This window comes from Periplaneta americana, chromosome 4 (assembly GCF_040183065.1).
Source record: "Periplaneta americana isolate PAMFEO1 chromosome 4, P.americana_PAMFEO1_priV1, whole genome shotgun sequence".
Lineage (NCBI taxonomy): Eukaryota > Metazoa > Arthropoda > Insecta > Blattodea > Blattidae > Periplaneta > Periplaneta americana.
The window spans coordinates 73,406,539-73,431,033 of NC_091120.1; the positions used below are offsets into that span (position 1 = coordinate 73,406,539).

Below are 24,495 nucleotides of genomic sequence, written 5' to 3' on the forward strand. Positions count from 1 at the left end.
TAAAAAGCGATTGGACGTGGTGTCGACCATATGACCTCATTCTAGTGCCGAGATCACGGAAGTATGCATCTCTACCTCCATGCTCTCATTCGACCTCGTGGCGTGTGAAGGGGATACATTTACCTTTCTTACAACGTAGGTAAAAGTCACGCATCGACAAATCTGGAGATCAAGCAGGCCATATTAATCTTGTGTCAAACATTTCACATAGAGCTTCCCTTGAATGCATCGATGTGGATGCTATTGTGTCATCTTGCTGAAAAATTCGTAATTCTTTTCTTGCTGCTTGAGAAGTTGTGAAAACTGCTGTTCACATAACGCTCCGAGTTGTTTTTTATCGCGCACTAACCGCATATCATACTCCCAGTTTTTTTATATAAATCATGTAGTAGGATTTCATGAGAACAGTATAGCTTTTCCATATTAATTTCGTGACTGTGATATTATTTCGTTGAAATATGAAAGTTTGAAAAATTTCGCCGTTAAATGTCATTCATTTTCTGGATTATCTTCGTGAGAATTGTGCTTTTGCGAATATAATTAAGGTTTCAAACATTTCGCATATTCTTTTAATACCGAAAAACCACACTTCTAAGGATAGACAATGCTGCGAAATCTCATTAATTTTCAAAATAACTGAAGTTATGATAACTGCAGATAGTATTATTTCATAATAATACCATAATTTGAATAATTTCAAGGAAAAATTGTTCCGGAACTTAGCGCGCGAACGCTCTACCGACTGAGCTACCCCAGGAACCATACATCGCACCGTCACAATTTTTCCTTTATATCCACACAACTCAAATGAGCTGACAAGACGCCAGAACTCAGCTATGAGTGCACACAAATGCTGTGTGACTTAAATTGTGGCTTTCTGTTAACGTACCTCCAGTAACGAATGTATAATGCAAATCTGACTTTCAGGTAGTAGCTCCCTGTAAAGCAGGTTTGAATAATTTCAAGGAAAAATTGTTCCGGAGCCGGGTATCGATCCCGAGACCCTTCGCTTAGCGCGCGAACGCTCTACCGACTGAGCTACCCCAGGATCCATACACACACCGTCACAATTTTTCCTTTTTTCCTTGAAATTATTCAAACCTGCTTTACAGGGAGCTACTACCTGAAAGTCAGATTTGCATAATACCATAATTTATTAACAATGTCAGTATTTATAATTCATATAGATTTTATGATACAATAATGTTATTTCTTTATTTATCTTATTGTTAGACATTCTTATTTAAAACGATCTAAATTTTATATCATAGAAAGCATAGAAATTACTAACGATTCCAGAGGTGAAAACTGTTGAAAAAAGCAAAGCTTAATAGTTCTTAAAAACATAAGTACTTTTGAACACAGACATACATTATTTGTCACGTTATACACGAAATACAATATGTAGACATAATAAAAGTAACTTGAAGAGTCCACATATCAAGAATCATGATTCACAGCTTACTCTTTCTTCTTCCTTAACGATTGCCCGAAAGAATTATTACCTAAATTCAATAAAGGAAATTATAAATATATTACAAATAAAAATCTCTTGAAAATGCGCAATTGCAATTTATTCCTAGTTAGTATTCCTGCACTGAGACTTACGAGTTCTGCATATTTAATTGTTTTCATACTACTTTTACATAAACTTCCTGATTTTATTACAGTAATTACTAGATACGACTCAATATAAAATAATGTTTAATTATTTTAATTTTTAGTGACACTTCTGTGATGCATAGGTCACTTAAAGGCGACAAAATGTAGATGACAATTATGGTTGAGATAATGGTGGTGATAGTTATGGACGTAATGGTGATTCTGGCGACGATAGTGACGACGACGATTATTGTAATAGACCTAATGCTGATGATTGTGGTGACTGTGGTGGTGATGATGGCGACATAGTAATGGTAGAATAATATAAGAAGGGACGTTAATGAGCCTATCAGTGTTTTTAAATTAATATGTTATCTAATTTTTAAATATCTGCGACATTGATATTAATTTAATATACTCATGTTTCAGAAAATAGCTTAATATTTCTATTACGCTGCTACTATACATTTTATAAATATTATGAAGGAATGTTCAAAATAGTCAACTAATTTTAGAGCTGTGTATAATATTTAAGCATCATATGCTCTGAGTTATCTAATTCACAAATAGTATAATATAATATAATATAATATAATATAATATAATATAATATAATATAATATAATATAATATAATATAATATAATATAATATAGGTAATACTTCTTTAATTTGCAAGTTATTGCTTAAAGTTAGCTATAACTATCCCTTAAAATAATATTTACAGCCAACAAAATGTAACTATGGCTACGCAGCATCATTAAAATCACCATCACCAAACAAGTAACTTTCATAATTGATACTTTACAGTAGAAAGGTGGTAAGTGCTAAAATAAAAAAGTGATATTTCACTAGAATGGTTCAAATTGTCAAGGGACATTCTGTATTACATATCAACAGGGCTAGGTCCACAGAAGATTGTAGCGTGTTATCACGACCACCAAAAGAAAGCAGTAATGCAAAGTTACAAGAGGTCTCTCGTAAAAAAAGTGCAATGTGCCATTCGTTTTGATTTCCCTCTGTTGTTTATTTGTTGTGTTTATAGTGAAGTTCTGGCAAAATGCATTTTTGATTATATACTGTACTGTTCTCTAAAAACAGGAAAATCAACGTACTTAAATGTTATGTACAACATAATACGTAGGTGATATAGAGCTATGAATTACATAGATGACACATCTGTTTGTTTTAAACTTTTCAATTCTTAGTGTTAAAAGTTCAGAAAATGGAGGAAATATCATTAAATTAGCACGTTTTTCTTTATTGTAAGTGGCATGAAAATGCAGAATAAAACGCAGTAAACCAACACACGAGTAGAAAATAGCTTTATTTTATAAGTTATATGACCAAGATTAATCAACACTATCAACATTTCTATCCGCCAATACTTTAACTTCACACACTTTGAAAAATAAAATTTCATAATTATTTCCTCACCGAACTCTGAAACAAGCGTTTTAAATATCATGCTTTGGAAGGTTTAGCCTTAGGCATAATAATGTTAATATTGGAACGGTTAGTTTTTTAAACACTTTTCTTTTTCAACAGTACCGGTAACCCTAGATCATATATGTAACAGATATGTCGGCCTTATAGGCTTTGACGTTAACAACTTTTGTCAGGTTTACTACGATGCCATCTAGTTATTACATAAGGAGTCACGTCATAATTCCCATTTGAATTGCATTAGCGACTGTACTGCCATCTCGTGTTCGTTTACGGCAGACGGGTGGCGATCCTGGCGGTTGTTCTCTTCAAAGTGCAAACGATGAGTTATCTGTTACATATATGATCTAGGCGGTAACTAAAATATTGTGACTGAAACTTTCTTCACTGAAAACTTTATTGCAACTGAAGGTTAAACGGTTTCATAACCGCGTTCACGTAATAAGGAATAAGTCTCATTGTTGCAAATCATAAAGAATTATAAATTTCATTGCTGCAAAGTCTATCACAAGAGAAAAATTCATGTATTATAGTTGCGTCGCTCTTATTTCCGGCAGCCAATCTCGTTGCAGATCAGCTACATTTAAACGTATACCGGTACGTCTTGTCATTCGCTGCTGTAGACATTATGCACTTCCTAAGGCTCGATAAATACTGGGTATAATCGTTCACCATTTTTGTTCTCTCGTTTCCATTCGCAGCAAGCAGACGATAACTCGACGCGATGTGATATAATATGTTACCTTATGTTTCTGTCCGTTTCTTCCAGTAGAGCAATGTAAATACGACAAAATATAATGCAGAAATCAGAATTCTATTATGAAATCCTGTTAATGATGAAAACATTAACCCAAAACTTGACAAAATGACCTAAAAATGTCATACAGCTTTTAAAAATTACCTAAAATCAGAAAATAGTGAAAAAAAAATGACAAAAAATGACCTGTAAATTATAGATTTTTAGAATGTGATCGTCACAAATGGGATTTATAAAGAAACGCGCAATATCTCCGGTACAAGGAAAAAAAGATGACATGGCATCAGAATCCGGATCCTGGTTATTATTTATAATATATATTCATCTATTCGTTATCTCTCTATGACCTGTGATCGAGTTCACCTCAATGAGAAAAGTTCTGGGCAGAAGAAGATACAGTATGAGATAGACAATATTAAGACTAAGAGGAAAAAAATTTTTTTTTTTTATTAAACGACGCTCGCAACTGCCAGGTACATCAGAGTCGCTGGTGTGCCGGAATTTTATTCCGCAGGAGTTCTTTTACATGCCATTAAATCTACTGACATGAGCCTGTCACATTTAAACAGACTTAAATGCCATCGATTTAGGCCGGGATCGAACCCGCAACCCGGGCACAGAAGCCCAGCACTATATCGACTGTGCCACCCATTCCGACGAAGAAAGCGGAGAATACGAAATATTGGAGAATTCTGGGTTTACAGCGAAAGACATACCCTTGGGCAGAAAACTATGAATGAATGAGTTAAATGTAATGTAGGCCTAATTGTCACAATAAAATTGTGTAATCTTACCTACACAAAGGAAGTTAATCATTTGTAACGTGGAAGTCTGTGCTTCTGCAAGACATACGCCTCTCATCCAGGCAGACCTGAAACAACACAGAAAGCAATTCGTACTATATTTGGGTTACAGACCATTCTTATCAGAAGAAAACTGAAGAAGGTAAACTTGCGAATTCGAAATGATGAAAGTGGTACAAGTGGAGAGCTGCAAATACTTAGCGTGTACTATAAATAGTAACATGAGCTGCTGCCAGGAAGTCAAAAGGAGGCTAGCAATGACAAAGAAAGCTTTTAATTTAAAAAGGAGAAACATGAACACGACGAAATGAAGAGAAACGAATAGAAGCATTTGAAATCTGGATATGGAGAAGAATAGAGTGTGTAAAATGGAGAGACAGAATAAGAAATGAAGCTGTGCTAAAAGAGTGAATGAGGAAAGAGTAATGCTTGAACTGATCAGGAAAAGAAAAATAAATTGGCTGGGTCATTTGGTAAGAAGAAACTGCCTACTGAAGGATGCACTGGAAGGAATGGTGAACGGAAGAATAATTCGGGGCAGAGAAAGATAGCAGATAATTAATAATATTAAGACACATGGATCATATGCGGAGACTAAGAGGAAGGCCAAAAATAGGAGAGATTTGAGAATGCTGGGTTTGCAATGAAAGACCTACTCTTGGACATACTACTATGAATAAATGAGTTTATTAGATTTTACAAGACACAATTTCACTTATATTTGTGGTAAACTTACTCGTCTTCGTCTAGGCAGAGTTCTAACGATGGCTTTGGTATGATACCCTCTTGTCGCTGCATGAAGCGCCAGACGGCCATGGAGGCACCCTCTGCTGCATATTGAGCGTTTCCTAAGCCGTCCATCAAGATATGGCCAATTCCTTCTTTACAAAGCGCTCTAGTTCCAATCCCGGCGGCCACTCTAACACGTTCTTCCCAATCTTCCTTATCCACATCTCCATTCATATGTTTAGAGGGGCTGAATTTCTTTCCGAGATTCACAAGTGCTACGGATAGGAATTCTGGATCCAAATCTCGGAAAAGATGAACTCCATCATTTATAATGTGTTGACCATGTCTGAAATTTATTTTGCACGTTCAGCACAAATTTTATACGGGAAAAAAATATTTAGAAATCTTGTACTCCAGTACACATTGAGCATGAATGTCAAACATGCAAACTTTACATTGTCGACGAAATAGGCTTAAATGACCAAACTGAAAATAATAAACTTTTAATTTATTTTATGTAGATTTGGTTATTTAACCCATTATGGAAGGAATTTTCCACCTTCACTTTTTCTACATTTTTTACCTAATTTGATACAAATACATCGTAATCTAACCAAAATAATCAGTTTTTTATTGCTGTCGATCGATCAAAATATTGAATTAACGATTAACGAATTAACGATTTCAATTTAATCGATTAATCGATAAATTAATCGATCTTTGATCGATTTCAAAAAGTTTTAATATACTGTAATATACAATTATTGTTAAATTTAATTTATGTTCGGTGATAAACATAAATATAAAATGTATATCTGTATACGCTATATCGTTACATTACAAAACAATACGTCATACTATTTTAGATATTTATTATGTAGGCTTATAATTTATTGTGTCAATTTCTCCGAGGATTTTTGAGACAAACATAGATAAAAAAGTATGAAGACTCGCCTAGTTAATACCGCTTCAGCCATGATTTTAAACATGTGAGTGCATGCATATGTTCCGAATTAAGTGGTGCTCTACGTTTAGTAACAATGTTTTCTGCATCACTAAACATGAAAAACCTTTTTTTTTCTGTCAAGCACTTCTTCATGATCATTTAATTTAAATCCAAACGTTTCACCGAGTCTACCTCTCAAATTCTCACATGACATAATATGATTTTTTTCGTTAGCAAACTAAACACACAGCTTCGTCTACAAACTCAGTATAGAAACTGTAACAGTGCAGCGGTCAAAACAGCAAACTGGCCCCTGTTGTAATCGGGTTACAAAATTTAAAAAATAGAAGTTACTCTCTCACTTGCACACAGTGTAGCCATGGCTAAGGGATGAGAGGGTCGAATCTCAGAAAAGTGTGTATTTCATATGCTAGGAAGACGAGCTGACAACAAGTTGGAAGTTTTCTTGGAAAACCATAAAACTTAATAAGGGTTTCACGTTGTGTTTCAACTTTCAACAGGGGTAGACCAGGTTACTGTCCTCACGTCTCCCTCCCTTTCTGAAGTGTTCGTGCAAAGATTTGCCCTAAGCTACCTGCTACCTGCTTTGTAGTTACAAAATAACGGCACTTTTGTGCTTTGAAGTAAGCAGTTTCTGAGAGACGAATATTGTCGGAATTTTTAGTCTGAGTTTGTACTAACAAAATAATAATAAGTACGGAACAAACACTACAGACCTCCTTCTGCAGAGAGAACACCGACAAATATCGAACTACGCTAGACTCGGCAAACTTGAAGCGAACATAGCGGCTGTAATGCATGACGCTAATGTGTATACATCAAGAAAGAGACCTGCCAGTAAATAATGATTCCGTGTTTGTATGTTTACAGTTGAATAAAAGAAGAGCTAAAATCAGGTTGCGGGTTGATCTCTACAAAGAGAAAGAGAAAGGAATCATCATATTTTTTACAATGGGATCTTCTATGACTCACAAGTGCTTTATGTCTGTCTCAATATTATTTTTTTTTGTAGTTTACTTTACGACGCTGTATCAACATCTGAGGATATTTAGCGTCTGAATGAAGTGAAGGTGATAATGCCGGTGAAATGAGTCCGGGGTCCAAAACCGATAGTCACCAAGCATTTGCTCATATTGGGTTGAGGGAAAACCCCGGAAAAAACCTCAACCAGATAACTTGCCCCAACCGGGATTAAACATTTCTTTATTAAGTACGAAATTACTAATTGTTCTCTCTTAAAGTTAGACAACTAACGATTTATGAAGTTCTTCCATCAGTTTTCCACACATCCGTATGTTAAATTTCTCTGCTGTTGAAGTCAGGATAAAGTCTTTGACGTTTCGGAATCCTTCTGTATATACTCCAACCAAGAGACCCTTCTGAAAGGTAAATATATATATGCCATTTGTTAAGAAGCTAAATAGTATTTAAGTATTATATCCTCAACTCCAGTGGTAAGGAGAAACTATTTGGTTCTTTGTTAAAGTTAAACAGAACATCGTAATTAGTCTATATACCTTCCTTTCGACACAAGAAGCCTCTTCTGTTATCTGTGTCTTGAACCTCACATTCATGTATACTTTTGGTGGAAAGTATAACCTTCTTGCTACACTAAAGAGCGACATTTTGTTTCAATGTTAGATATTGTAATGTTTCAATTATAAATGTCTATAAAATATTAAGTTCAGTGTTATCTGTGTTATCGTACCTGTTACTAAACAATTTAACGAGGTATTTATATACAATACAGGTCGTTATTTAACTAAAATCCACAAACATTATAATACAACTTTGTTTGCCTTCTTTTACTTCTTTCTCTATCGTTGATTCGTAGGGACCATAGCCTACGAGATTATGTAGGCACTATTGTTAAATAATGACAATTTTACTAACAAAACCACAATTTAGTATTTACAGTCACGAAGCTCAATACGTAGAGAATATGCATCCATAGATAGTTGCTAACCACTAGGATCGCTACTATCGCCTCATAACAGACAATGTGAAATAGTACCGACACAGTCTATTGTTCCTAGTACCCTCAACAACTCAAGCTTCGTGACTGTATATACTAGACTGTGACAAAACTATATTTCGTAAGTTGCTAAGAATTGTCGATAGGGTCGCCTCTATCCAACTACAGTCGAAACTCCAACCAACCAACAACTTTTTGCGCTGAAAGTCTATATGAGCGGACTTCTGACTCCTACTTTAATTTATCAGTTGCCTCGAAATTGTTTCAATTTATTTCTTCAGTCCTTGATGTTAAACCATGATGAATTCATAAGAAATTTTGCGCTGTATAAGGGATACATTGGCACATAGTATACTTCATCCAGTTTCGTTATAGGAACTACAGTTGTGTTGATTTGAATGTTATTTACTTTTATTTCGGTTTACAAATGGAGAGTATGGATCTGTGATAAGAGAAGTAATTAATAAAGGGCATGCAATATATTTTGTCTCCATATGGAGCGACATTCCGAAATTAGTCTCATCACACAACAAATTTTTCACTAATGTTCGCTCAAAGAATATCGTACTTGTCTATTATGACTTTAATGTTCCAGAACTCACGATTACAAATCAAACGAGTGGTTCCGTAGCCTATATCTGTAGCTGCTCTCGATTTCGAGATATTACCACAGTCTAATATATAGTCACGAAGCTTGAATTGACGAGGGAACTAGAAACAATAGACTGTGCCGGTTTCACATTGTATGTGATGAGGCGATAGTAGCGATCCTAGTGGTTAGCAACTATCTATGGATGCATATTCCCTACGTATTGAGCTTCGTGACTGTATATACTGGACTATGATATTACTGAGAGAGGCAACGCGGTAGGCTAATTTGTACGCAACTTCGACGTCCTCATACCCGTAGCGAGGGAATGTAATGTCATTGGGCGTGGTCATACAAATTACATTGGTTCATGGCCTAACTACTAATATTAGAATTCGGTTGTGGCTCATAGTGTTGTTACAGTAAACATTTGAAATGCTGACATTCACCACGGATCCCAGAAGGGGTGCTCATATTCGGTATGGGAAAGACGTATTCTGCGTTAAAAGATGTGGCTAGTAGAGTAAAGTTTCCTAATGCCGTGATACTTTTTTTAAACTGAATGCCAGTCAAAGCTTTGACGTTCGATCATATCTTTCTCGAAAGAGTGCAACTTTCACTTACTTTTGAGACATCGGTGAACTTTCAAGCAAGATACCCAATCCCGTGATAGTCAGTGAAAAAAACGTATCACGGAATTAGGGGTATCACGGCATTAGGAAACTTTACCCTACAACTTGAGTTTTGCTGACCGTGCTTCATAATTACATTTTTGTTAGCACAGAATTTGGATGATTTCTTTTTACTGTATGTATACATTTTTGTTTTAAGTTTCTGAAAAATCTTCAGTAGGTGTTTTTTTCCTAAACTTTGTGTATAAATTTATTGGATATTGTGTAATCAGCTCCAGTAATTATTGCTCGCAGAGCTGTTTTCTGTACACCATGCAGTCTTCTCAGTAAAGACTCATTGATGGATATACTTACAAGAGGCTAGCTCTAAATCTAAACAATAACTTACTCTGAATTAATGTCTCCCCCAGACAAGTATCGGAATATTCGCCAGAGTATTAACATCTCTCAGTATCTTTCTGTCTTTCTTAGTCGGTTTAACCTCCATTTCCATCTTAAAATAATCCTTTCCCTAAATGTGTCGTCACTTCTCGCTCATTTTCACATTTGGAGGTAGCAAAATCACTTCCATTTGGAATCTTTCACACCAGCCATTCACTATTGATAGACAAGGTGTCTGAAGATTTTGTCTCTTCTTTTTTTTTAATTGAGGTAATTAAAAATATAGGGTATTCTATGGTGCAAATTGAAGGGTTCAGAACCATAGATGGCCAAGCGCCATTTATTAAAACCGTAGAAAACAAGGGAAAAAATGAAGTTATCACCATAATTCAAAGGAAACATTTAGCAAGTAATATAAAGTGTACACATTCAAACTAGATATGTCAATCTTCATTAAACTATGGTATTCACTTAACTTTAACCCTTGCTTTCTTCGTTTTTAATAAATGCCGCTTGGCCCACTATGGCTCTGAACCCTTCAATTCATTCACATGAAAATACGTACATAATTATAATTACAGTCTCAGTGTATGAAAATCAAGAACGACTAAATTATCATAAATTAAAAGAACGATTTGTTTCGATGACTCATCTATTCTGTTTTATTTTCGTCTATTTTGTTTTATTTCACTTTTATCTTATTGTGTTTACATTTAAGAACCAGTTCTATAAGCTATTTTGACAAATCTAAATTTAATTAAATATTCTCTGAAATGTATTAGTGTGAAATCAAGCAAAAATTGAACTAATCATTCATTCATTGTCCTGCCAAAGGACAGGTCTTTCACTGCAAACCCAGCTTTCTCCAATCTTTCCTATTTTTTGCCTTCCTCTTTGTCGCCTCATATGATCCATATATCTTAATGTCGTCTATCATCTGATATCTTCTTCTGCCCCGAACTCTTCTCCCGTTCACCATTCCTTCCAGTCCATCCTTTAGTAGGCAGTTTCTTCTCAGCCAGTGGCCCAACCAATTCTTTTTCCTATTCCTGATCAGTTTCAGCATCATTCTTTCTTCACCCACTCTTTCTAACACAGCTTTCATTTCTTATTCTGTCTATTCACTTCATACGTTCCATTCTTCTCTATATCCACATTTCAAATACTTCTGTTCGCTTCCCTTCACTTAGTCGTAATGTCCATGTTTCTGCCCAAAACAATATCACACTCCATACAAAGCACTTCTCTAGTCTCTTCCTTAGTTATTTTTCCAGAGGTGCGCAGAAGATGCTCCTTTTTCTATTAAAAGCTTCCTTGGCCATTGCTATCCACTTTTGACTTCCTGGCAGCAGCTCATGTTACTGTTTATAGCACACCCCAAGTATTTGAAGCTGTCCATTTGCTCTACTACCTCATTTAGAATTCGCAAGTTTACCTTCTTTAGTTTTCTTCCTATGACCATGGTCTTCGACTTGTTGGCATTTATCTTCATTCTGTACTGCTCACAGCTGTCATTTAGCGTTAGTAATATATCCTCTAATATCATCTCCTTTTTTGCTAACAACGCCATATCATCAGCAAATCTTATGCACTTTATTCTCCTTCCTTCCACTATCACTCCTCCCATGTTCTGAAAACAGTTCTTTACTAAATCCTCCAAGTAGATGTTGAACAGGATAGATGATAAAGGGCATCCTTGACGTACTCCTCTCCCAATTTCACTTCCTTCTGGCATTTCTTTTCCTATCCTGACTTTTACTCGTATAGAACTCATAATATACTTTAATTTTTTTCTGTACTTTTCTGTATTCCGATTTATTTCTATTTCACTTGACCTCCCTTTTAGACGAACCCATCGCGAAACTTCCGTTCATGTATCTACTCCTATGGAAATGCACATCTCTTTAGGCTGGGCGCACAACAAATGCAGCATTTTATCTTGCAACGAAACATATTGTCGAAACATGTAATAGACCGGTTACCATAATATCAATTAATGAAGTACCCCTCACTAATTCCAACAGTATTGCACAATTCTTTGCAACTCGTTGCAAGAAAGGGTGATGCTGCGCTGACGGATATATCGCAATAAATATGCTTGAGACATTTTAAACAGCGCATGCCCGAGTATAGAGAAAATATTGCTATCTGTTCCGTACAGCCTTTGATAGTATGTTCTAGATTGTTGAGCTGTGCTGTATTTGGTTTTTAATGTTTAAGGTTTTCTGACCCTGACTATTGTATATTCCTTTTCCTGATCTTGTCTTCAACAAGTCTCAAGCTATGCTGTATTTGGTTTTTAATGTTAAAGGTTTTCTGACCCTGACTATTGTCTTCCTTTTCCTGATCTTGTCTTCAACAAGTCTCAAGCTATGCTGTATTTGGTTTTTAATGTTAAAGGTTATCTGACCCTGACTATTGTCTTCCTTTTCCTGATCTTGTCTTCAGCAAGTCTCAAGCTATGCTGTATTTGGTTTTTAATGTTAAAGGTTATCTGACCCTGACTATTGTATTCCTTTCCTGATCTTGTCTTCAACAATTCTCAAGCTATGCTGTATTAGGTTTTTAATGTTAAAGGTTATCTGACCCTGACTATTGTCTTCCTTTTCTTGATCTTGTCTTCAACAAGTCTCAAGCTATGCTGTATTTGGTTTTTAATGTTAAAGGTTATCCGACCCTGACTATTGTCTTCCTTTTCCTGATCTTGTCTTCAACAATTCTCAACCTATGCTGTATTTGGTTTTTAATGTTAAAGGTTATCTTACCCTGACTATTGTATTCCTTTCCCTGATCTTGTCTTCAACAATTCTCAAGCTATGCTGTATTTGGTTTTTAATGTTTAAGGTTATCTGACCCTGACTATTTTATTCCTTTTCCTGATCTTGTCTTCAACAAGTCTCAAGCTATGCTGTATTTGGTTTTTAATGTTAAAGGTTATCTGACCCTGACTATTGTCTTCTTTTTCCTGATCTTGTCTTCAACAAGTCTCAAGAGGTGATCAAACGTAGTTACACTTGAACTCCAGTATTTGTAAAACCTATCGAGGTCATTTATAAATTCTGTAACGAAACTAGCTATATCTCTTTTTTAATTGACTGGGAGAATCCAATAACGTTTTTCTCATCTCTCGTCCAATAATTGAATACATTTTCTGCAGCTGTTCTAGTTACACCTAATTCTGCACTTTCCATATCCTTCGAAACTCATTAACTCCACCGAAAAAAAGAAGACATTTCACCCAATTCTTTGAAATCTTACAACTAGTAGGAAATTTGGTAACTACATTAGCGTTGCGATTCAAAATTCCTGACAAAGGTTATCTTTCTGCAACAAATGCATCGAACTGCAACGTTTTGCCTCGCAAAAAATCGTTGCTAACAAAATGTTGCACTTGGTGAGCGCCAGCTCCAAAGCTGTGCGACAATAGTTGCATTCCAGGTGACATTTTAGAGCTGAAATAAAATTAAATTATGTTTTTGTGTCTTTTATAAACTTTAGTATTTTGTTTGTAATTAAATGCATTTAAAGGATATTAGAACAATTTCTCGTATCCTACATGCTTCAAAGGAGGTAACAGAGAGAGAACTGAGAATTGCTTTATATTGATGTTTATTTTATGTATAAATCCGAGTTATAACATATCTCTTGTCCACAGTTCAATAGTTTAACTTCACACAATTCGTTTCATTTCGAATTGTCTGATCGTATAACACACTAAAAATGACTACACTGAAGATTCTCGCGAATATTTTTTTTTCCAAAATGTTTAATCCTGAAGAAATCTTTAAAATTATGCACAGGTCTTTATAAAAACGTATTTAATATAATTGAGTTAATCATCATATATCATGGCATTAGGATATATGTATGTTTATTTCACTTTCGGCTCCGGAGGACAAGCTATTTGGTACAGGAATTGAATGAGAGTTCGAGATGGACGCCCAGTCATTCTTCTCATTGTGAGATAGGGATAATCTGCTGAATGGCACTCCATTCCGCAGCTAGAGATGTCCAAGTGCATCCAGTCTCCACATGGCACAAACTCCTGGAAATAATTCAAGAACAAATATATATGTTCACTAAATTGATGGAAGAAAAAATTAAAAAGTGTACAGATTATATTCCGACTCATATAGGCTACTCGTAAATTGTACTAAAACCTATTGTAAGTTCAAGACTAAGTATTTGGTTAAAATTGCACAATCACATTGAAAGTAAGGAATAGCTGCGATGTAACGTGCTGACATTGTAGCCTATTTGAAACTAAAGGGTTATATCTTAGACCTAAACAATAACTATTCTGAATCCCCCCCCCCCAGACAAGTATCGGAATATTCGCCAGAGTATCAACATCTCACAGTATTTTTTTTTCTTTTTTAGTCGTTTGAACCTTCCTCATTTTCGTCTTACACATCACTGCGGGTAGGGGAGGGAGAATCATCACTGAATCACACACTAGATATCTCACAAGTGGAGACCTCCCTGGTTATGGGATTAGCATGGCACAAGGCCACCGCAGAGTCATCACAGAACAGTCACAAGACAAAAGACAAACACCCAGTCTCATGGACGGAAGATAAATTTCTTCCATTGCTCACGCCGGGAATCGAACCTCGGACCGCTTAGTCGAGAAGCGCACACGTTATCCACAAATCTAAACAGCGATCTACTTTATGAACAGGCACCTGCAGCTTTCACCGCTAAATGATAGTATTATCCAGACGTCATAATGATCGATGTGCACATAAGCGGCACAAGCGAAACAATGAAGCATCAGTTGCAAGATGGCTACATCTCTGCACGGCTCCGTGGTGCTATTTTTTCTGGAAAAAGGGTCTGGCAACCATAAAGACATGTTGCCCATGTATGGTGAGCACTGTCTGTCATGTCAAACTTTCTACAATTGGGTGCAGAAGTTCTCTGAAGGTGAACAAGTACTGAACACAGAGACGGTCGGCCAGTGGTGTTTGTCATGGAGGAAAATGTGCAACAAGTTGGCTGATCCGAGCAGACAGAGTAAAGGGACCGATATGCTAGCCCAGATAGTCAGAGGTGATGAGTCATGCGTGCATTGTTATCATCCCGAGACAAAGTGTGCATCAGTGCTCGAACCAATACAGCGATGGTATACTCACGTAGATTTTTTTTATTTTAGTATTGGGTTGAGGGAAAGCCCCGGAAAAATCCTCAACCAGGTAACTTGTCCCGACCGGGAATCGAACCCGGGCTACCTGGTTTCGTTGCCAGACGTGCTAACCGTTACTCCACAGGTGTGGACCTCATGTAGAGATGATGTCATCTTGCAACTGATGCTTCTTTGTTTTGCTTGTGGGCATATCGGTAATATTATTTTCCAATGGCGAGAATTGACGATCAAGTCATTTTCTCTCACAAAAGTTGCTACGCAAAGAGTTCTTTTACGTGCCGTAAATCTATGACATGGGACCCACATCTTCACTTTCCATTTTGGAGGAATCCATGATAAAGATTTTATCGCAATCGGGCTGTATATTAAGCAATACGAGAGAGAAAAGAAAAATACCGTAAGAATTAAAACTGGATTCGATGCGATTGAGCAATCGGATTTAAAAACCGTAAAACCGACAAAAATAAGTGCAATGTCATGCAACATTAATATTTATATGAAGAAATATGATGGAAGTTAGACCAATTGAAATGTTTTGTGTTAAATTTACCTTCAGAAATGCTGCTGCTCTACAGGGACTACCTCCAGGGCCCATTCCAGTATTCGTAACATCAGCATTTGTTATATCTAAACATATAAACAACATAATTAGTGCTTACAGTCCGACACATAAATTAATAATAGATACGTAAATAAATAATTAATAAATATGCCTTAATAAGTAATAAGTAATATGGCGTGTCTGCCGTTGACTTCTAACTTTCGAAAGTTTATTTTTAATTTAATTCCAGGTTGTGTAGCTGTGTTTATGGTCGGAAAATAATCGGAGACTCGTAAAGTTCATGTAGTAATTTCGTAGTAGGTACCATACTATCAATGAAAGTGTAGTAAATTTTTGACCAACAGTAGTGTGTTGAAAGGATACGGAGTCGGAAATCCCGATATCCAGGAAGAGGTAATTGAAAATGTGCGGAGATTGTTTGAAAGAAGTTGTTCGCCACAATGTGCGAATTTGGGGCTACGAAAATCCAAGAACATGTGCGTGGTAAATTGGTGTGGTCTTCTAGACAGTCACATTATTGGGCTGTTTTCTCCACTGACAGTACTGTCACTGGGGAAATTTAGTTGAATATGCTTATGCTTTTTACTGTACCACAGGCAGTGCATAATTATGCAACCAACAATAATTTTCCAGAAATGGTGCCCTGCCGCATTGGAGTTGTGACGTCCGAGATTACCTAAATGAGACATTCTCAAATCGATGGATAGGGCATGATGGTCCTATTCCTTGACCTCCGCGTTCTCCCGATATTACCCCGCTAGATTTCTTTTTGTGGAGATACATCAAAGATAAAATGTACTCTATAAGAGTTAAGAGCATATGAGATTTGTCATAAGAAATGCCATACACTTTGTCACAATATATATGCTCCACGCCATATGGCGTGAAATCGAGTACAGACTGGACATACTTCGTGCTACAAGAGGCGCCCTTGTTCAAGTGCACTGGACTGAAAAATTAGTGAGTTTTACAATAATTTACATGCATAGTATTACCTGTATACAATAATTGATTCCCTTTAACTGTATGTGTTAATGTTGAAAGTTCCTGATGAGCACTCTGTATAATAGATTAATTAATAACTTAATCAACGTATTTTCATAGTTTAATTTCATTAGAAACTGTGAAAAACATTAAATATTGACAAATTTCAGGACTCTGCGATCATGTGATTAGCATGGCGCAATGTCTTCTTGTGAACGCCTAATTGAAAGTCGAAATAAAGATTAAAATATTAAAGTGATTAGACTGACGAATGGATAAATTAATGAACGAGCGAATGAACAAGAGACCTGACTGAAAAGAATGTTTTTTATCCTAATAATGGAGATTTTCTTTTATTTTCTTTTGAAAGTCTATTGCAACCCATTGTTTCCTGAGTTTTCTGTTGGTGAATTCTGAGGTCCCACGAGACATCTTAAGCCTTGGTTTTTCTGAACCGACGCAAGCGTCGTGCGAGGCCCGCAGACAACACGAGAGATAGTGAGTGATTTCTATAGTTGCGAGATACGTAGACCTCGCATCTCGCAGTTATAGAAACCAATCACTATCTCTCGTGTTGTCCGGATTTGTGCGAGGCCTCGCACGTCGCTTGCGTCCGTTCAGAAAAACCAAGGCTTTACAGCAGTAGTGTCAGAGTTGTAAGCTCCAATACCGGTTGTGGAGCTAAATCGGAGCTTGAACTTGCTTATGTCTGTGGAAATACCGGAGCAAGCAACCAGTCTAGTGGAGCGCTCCGCTCCATTTAGTCCCTGTCTGACATCGCTGCTTTACAGTCTCAATCCCTTCGCCGCCCGCAAAGACGTCTGCCGGTAAAGCAGGGCATTTAGTTGAAGGACTTAAATCTACTTACTTTCCCAACGAAGCCATGCTAATTATTTATTGCTCCCTAAAAATCAATCACCCTCAAGAACTTCGGGTATAACGGTATAATGGCGAGCATGGTAATAACTACATTGGCTAAGATAGTAACTACTAGATTTTCTGTACTCCGTTGTTTTGGAATGCGTGACTATTTCTTCGCATTATGAGACTCTGTTACTTACATGTGACTTTCTTAGTGAAGTGGTGCCAGAGAGGAAATCGCCAGACACGATCACCTGTTATGGAGCCTGCCTTGTTGATTTCTCTCCACAAGTCATGATTATTTGTATAGACACCAGATGCGGCTCCTCCCAGGGCTGACCTCATTCCCACTGAAATTAAAAGTTAATATTATTCAAAAAGTATAGCTATTTTACTATTATACATTTTAGCAACAAGTAACCACTGTGTATTAAGCAAAGATTCGTAAAATTATTGACGATCACAAAGTCACAAATTTCACATTACCAGAATTGTCTATTTGCTCTGATATCTACCACGAAAGCAAGGGTCCGGTAAAATAATACCACGAAAGCAAGGGTCCGGTAAAATAATCTCCCCGATTAGAAAGATAAATAATGAGAGGAACATAGATCCTATTCAAAATTTTATTTTACCATCTTACAGAAGATTATTTGCCATTTTGACTTCACTTTATTTTAAAGATATCGTCCAAATGCTTGCCCTCACGAGCTATACACTCCTCAAACAGTGACTGTGCGTCCTTCTTCCTCAAAAAAAGTAGCCTATTAAGAGAAGGTCACCAATTATGGCCCCCTGTTCATTTTTTGAATATAATGGAAAAATGAAAATTTTCTAAGCTATAAAAATACTCATTATTGTTACATATTAATTCCAATATTTTAGAAATTTAAGTATCTGCAGATCTTGTGATATATAAATGAACAAAATTGCTGTGATACTATTAGAAAATTTGTCGTTTTAATAAATACTATGGATGTTATCCAGCGGTATGCTAAATTACTGAAATGAAATTAGAATAATATACAGTATGTAATGTTGGTACCTGTACACTGCCTTGTGACACTACGAAGTTAATAGATATAAAAATTGAATGTTTTACTGTTTTGTATTAATATATATGTACGATATTTGTGAACAGATTTCTTTATGAAACACATATACTTACTTGAAAGTGTGGCAACATCTATCATGAGACGAGGTTTGTGCGCTTCTCGAGCATACTCCAAAGCGTCAGCCAGAATTATGCGCCCTTCATTAGAAGTGTCCTCCACTTGTATGGACGTTCCATTGTGTGCAAAGAGTATGTCTCCTGGCTTCATTGACATTCCGCTAGGCATATTTTCGCATAATGGAATGAGAGCTGCATATAAAAATTTTGTAAATAGACAAGGAAAGGTTTATAAACATGGAATTTAAAGCTAAGGAGGTTTTTATTTCCATATCGGAGATTTAATGTTAGCCGATTTTTTTTTTTATCTTTTATCGATCGGATGTATGACGAGATTCTTCCGACACAAAGTTAACATAACACAAGACCTTCGCTTAGGAGAACACATTACATAACAATAATAACGTAACAATAACTATCCAAATGTATTCATATTACAGCGATGTACCGAAGTACATATGATATTTCCATGCAGGAATTCTACGTTATCATATGATGAAGGATCGGTGGAGCGGAGAAAAATTCTCTCCGGCACCGGGATTCGAACCCGGGTTTTCAGCTCTATGTGCTGACCCTCTATCCACTAAGCCACACCGGATTCCAATTCCGATGCCGGATTGAATCCTCTCAGTTTAAGCCTCACCTCTTAGTTTCACTTTAGTGACCAACCCTCATGCACTGTGTCACAGATGTGTGACAGTGGCTCAATGTCCAACACACTATGTGCAGAGGTGCACTCATTACGAGTGACTAAGTGACCGGGATCCGACGATCCTTCATCAAATGTATTCAGTTTCCTAACCCACAACAATTAATTTCACGCAACGTAAAAGCTACGCACTTGTACATCACTACCGACAAAGTGTTCACAAATTGAAGGATGATATAGATAATAAAACTTTCTTCAGTTCTTAATTATATTGCTTACTTTAATTCTCTAAGATATACGACATGAATAGTCCTGCCTGAAGCCTTGGACTGGAGATACAGAATGAGCACTAGTTCGTGTCTTCATAGGAGAAAATATTTTCTCATGAAATTTCGGCTAACGTATGGGACGAGTTTTTACCCACCATCATGAATTTGGGGAGCTGCAATGAGTCGCAAAATCCGGTTGCTCAAGTCAGATATAACGTCTGAGGGAATCATCGCTGTAATCACACGTTATCCCTATACCGGTCGGGTGAGCTTTCACCTCTGCTGAAGCATATGAACATGAAGCTAGTAGTCGGTTAATAGGCCTTGATCCTCCATGGGCTGTCGCGTAACATATTAATTTTTTTGTTATACGAAGTAAATAAATTACACTACAACAAATCAGTTTCAAAGAACAAAATTAAATTATGTAGTAATACGAAAATTTTGTGGCATTGTATGTTAAGTTCCCTAGTACAAGTAAGTAGGCTATAACACTATTTAAACTGGGCAATTAATGTTTTTGAGATAAAAATAATGTAGCCTATTATAGTTTTTAAAGGAAGGTGTTGACGTCAATTTCACCGAAGTGTTCACCTCTAGAACACACCGTAACTGTGTGTACAGCGCACCAGCCAAAAATACTAAAAATGTATTACTTTCAATTACTTTCAAATACTCAATATTTCAGTACAATTTCAATGAGAACGTACTGTGAAAATTTGGTTGAAATCTGTAAAATAGAAAAGAAGTTTTGAAAGTTACCAGTGTTCCCTCAAATACGATAAGACTTTCACTGTGTAAAATGTGGTGAGAGGTGTTTGAATTTTTGCACAATATCATAGATGTAGGCACGTATAACTTTTGAGATCGTGTATGGTTCCATCAAGAATCAATCAATCTTCTTAATGTATCCAGCTGACTGTCGACAACATAAAATCCACTATAGTCCACTGTAGTCTATTCAGTTGTTTTTCACGAGAAATGAGGAGTGTTCCAACAAGAAGAAATGCAAGGAAAGAGAACTAGGGTTGAAGAGGAACTCTTGATAACGGTTTCATTTGATCGTTTACTATTTCTTTGCTTACTCTCGTGATGAAACCAATACATAGCTTCAAAACTTTGGACATAAATACATGTATAATAAGGTGCAAAAAAGCTGTAACATAGCTGATAACTCCTCACGCAGGAATTCTAGAACCTGTGAGTTTTGTGTTTGGAAACACGGTTTTGAAGGCTTTGGCTTCTCAAGCTTTTCTCATTCGGATATCAATCCAGTATTGCTATGTCGTCTTCTCATCACTTTCTTAAAATTTCCTGTAGTTTGAAATAGACGTTAGATAAGTGACTTATGATGTAAAATTTATTTATGACATACTAACCTTGCACGTTTATTGGAAGAGTCAGAGAGGCAACTGCTTTCATAGTAGCAACAATAACTGCAGCCCCTGCCATATCCCCTTTGAATTCTGACATTTGTTTGCACTTCTTTAGGCATAACCCTCCGGAATCATATGTAATCCCCTTTCCTGTATTACAATTGAAACGTAAAGGAGGTTAATTTGAATGACAAAATATATCTAGCTATATTTCACTTCTACTCCACCAAAATGCGAGTATTTATAAAAATAAATAAAGTGACTTAAGTTTCAGTTAAAAATAATATAATTTAATTTCTCAATGAACATTATTAATCAACATTTCATTCGAAGTGAAAATATCTATAATTAAATGAAATAATAGTTTTAACCTGTTAGTTGTTGATTCTGGATTGTTTTTAATTAAAATTTAAATCTGTAATACTTTTCAGACTGGAATGAAAAGAGTTCCTTTGTTACCGAATATGTACTTTACCGGTAGTTATCAGATAATTTTAGGCTTTCATGCGTGGGACTTGGGTAAAAATTTTGAAATGTTAAAGTTTAATTTGTGATGAAGAAAGGGAATGTTTGGGATAGAATTTCGTGAGATATTCTAGGTTCCCTTGTCATTATTCCAGTATATTTTCCATAATAATCATTATAATTGTCACCGTCATACTGGCAAACTGGCCCACAGCCTCAACGTAGTTTTTGCTAGGGAGGATACTTGGGTAATATCATTATATTGTATCTGCCATTGGGGATAACATATAATGTACATTGGTGTCCATTAGAAATATCGGTAAAATTTTATCTTTTCAAGGGAACTTTTGTGAGTAAACAAAAGAACATACTGAAAACCCTATCACCGTGCCTTGTCCTTGGTGCCTTGTTGGTATCCATTGATGTTTATCATCATCATCATCATCATCATCATCATCATCATATCCGTCACGTATTAGACCCTACAGGATCTGTTACGGTCTCATGCCAGCGCTTTCGTGGTCTTCCCAATTTCCTCTTTCCTCTTGGTACATAAGTAAGAATCTGTTTAGGCCATCTAGTGCGATCCATCCTTTCGACATGTTTTTTCCACTGAAGTCGATATTGTTGAACAAAATTAACTGTAGGATCCATTTTTAGTTCCTGCAATATGTCCACATTTTTACGGTGTTCCAGCAAAGAGCATCCCGCTGTTCGTCTCATGAACCTCATTTCAGCTGTCGTCAGCCTTTGCTCATCAGCTTTTCTGATTGTCCATGCCTCGCTACCGTAAGTGAGGACCGGTCGAGCTAGTGTTTTATATACCTTTAGCCTTGTATGTTTCTGAACATGGGATGATTTGAAGACGGTGTTAATTACGCCAGTGATTTTTATAAATTTAGATATTTTGTTCGACATATCTTCATCAGTGATGTAAGAGAGGTTATAACCTAAATAGTTAAAGGAATTAACACGTTCAATTAAAGTATTATTTATCATGATCTTACTTGGAATTGGGTTCTCTCCCGAAAATGCCATGACTTTTGTTTTCTCTTTTGAGATTTCCATATTGAAACCTGAGGCGGTTATTTGCAAATTATAAATGGCTCTTTGTAAAGCATCCTCTGTTTTAGCGATAATAACCTGATCGTCGGCAAACATTAGTGTATCGAGAACTGTGTTTCGTTTAATTTGAATTCCAGTGTGATGACTTTGCCTCCAAATGTATAAAATATGGTTCATATATATAATAAACAACAGAGGGGAAAGACCGCACTCTTGTCTAACACCTTGGTTTATGGAAGTCCAGCTAGTAGTTCCGCGTTCAGTTCTTATGGCAATTTCATTTTGTTGATATAAATTATAAATGGAGAGAATGATTTGGTTTGGCACATTATCATAGCGTAAAATCTCTAAAAGTTTATTTCTATCAACGCTATCAAATGCTTTTATGAAACCAATAAAAGCCAAGTGGGTTGGAATATTAAATTCTCTGTGCTTTTCAATTAAAATCTTCATGGTGAAATAGCTGTCACAACATGATCTTCCTTTTCGGAATCCAGTCTGTTCTTCAGTGATTTTGTCTTCGTAAAGATGTGATAGTTTATTTTTGATTATGGCTGTATAGATCTTATATCCCGAATTGAGAAAACTTATACCCCTGTAATTTTCACATAATTTTTTGTTTCCTTTCTTATAAATGGGTACTACAATGGCTTTTTGCCAACTTTCTGGGGGTTTCGATCCTGCCCATATATTGTTTAAGAAATATAAAAATCTATAGGTAATTCTTCTCCAGAGTATTTAAAAAGCTCGAAATTTAAATTATCTTCGCCTGGGGCTTTCCCGTTTTTTAAACGTTTATATACTTCAATGAGTTCATCATAAGTAATAATATCTGTTGTGTTGTTGTTGGAAGTCTGTAATGTAAGAGAGATGTTTTTTTGAAACCATATATTTTTAAAGTAATCAAGTAGAAATTCGTTAGGAATAGGGTTTATAACAACATTTTCTTTTATCTCCGAATTTATTTTCTTTAAAATTTTGAAAGTTTTGGGTCTTGGTAATGCTAAATCTCTTTCTAATCTTGAGACGAAGTCATTCCATTTCTCTCTGTGTCGTTTTCTTGTTTCCCGTTTTGCAATTGCTCTCTTCCTTTTGTAATCAATTTCATCTTCAAGTTTTTTTGTTTGTAAAAATCGGAGATATGCTTCGCGTTTATCATTTATCACCTTTTTGATATCCTCATCCCATTTTCGTATGCCTCTTTTTCTCTTCTGCTTAATATTTTTTACGCCAATACTTTCAAATGCAGCCTTTTTAAAAATATCTATTAAGTTGTTCCATTCTTCCTCTATATTATCCGAGATTTTGATTTTTTGAAGATATTCCTTTATTCTACATTCATAAAGCCATTGAATACTATCATCTCTCAATAAGTCTACTTTAAAAATAAGCCTAGTACTTTCTTGCTTGGAATTTTTAATATTTCTTTTATACCATAGTGCTGGTATTCTAATAGGGGATACAATTAAATAATGATCTGTCTCTAATTCAGGACCTCTACAAGCTTTGACATCTAAAACGAAGCTAAACAATTTTTGATTACAGTTTTGTGGTTAAAGAAAGAATTCATTACTTTTAGATCATTGTAAATCACAAAATCTCGTAGTCTTTGCCCATTATTATTACAAGTTGGTTGGTTGATGTTTATTTTCCACTCAACTATGTAGTTAAGATACTGTACATTTTAAAAATTATATTTTAATAAATCTTATTTATTTCCCTCATTCGATAGTAATTTGTTAAATAAAAATTTGAAAGTAACGTTCTATTTTGATTTTTTTGTTTTGTTTTTTAGTTATGTTTTATATTTCATTTGCATAATTTTAATATATCAACGTTACGATAATAATTTATTACAAATAATTATATGTGTACTAATCATTATGAGATTAAATATCAAAAACAAAGAAAAATGACAAAATGGAGTTCCTTTTTTTTTTTTTCAGAAATAATTAATTTTGACCTTTTCATGTTTCTTGGATTCCTCTAAAAATAGTATAGAAATTGACTGGGATTTCTAATGAACGCCATTGTACTGTAGTGTAATCTGAAATATTCCAAGATATG

The 24,495-nt window shown here is 35.7% G+C and overlaps 1 protein-coding gene across 1 annotated transcript in view; it reads right to left on the reverse strand.

Annotated features, from left to right (window-relative positions):
• Positions 1 to 13,480: 13,480 nt before the first annotated feature.
• The window catches only part of LOC138698841 (cytosol aminopeptidase-like), a 40,874-nt gene continuing 29,859 nt past the window's right edge, over positions 13,481 to 24,495 (reverse strand). Inside the window, exons 6-10 of the mRNA XM_069825059.1 lie at positions 20,902 to 21,048; positions 18,602 to 18,796; positions 17,634 to 17,783; positions 15,577 to 15,653; positions 13,481 to 13,925 (exon numbers count right to left, since the gene is read on the reverse strand). Of these exons, the coding sequence (XP_069681160.1) occupies positions 13,752 to 13,925; positions 15,577 to 15,653; positions 17,634 to 17,783; positions 18,602 to 18,796; positions 20,902 to 21,048 (743 nt within the window). The 3' untranslated portion in view covers positions 13,481 to 13,751. The remainder of the gene's footprint in view (positions 13,926 to 15,576; positions 15,654 to 17,633; positions 17,784 to 18,601; positions 18,797 to 20,901; positions 21,049 to 24,495) is intronic.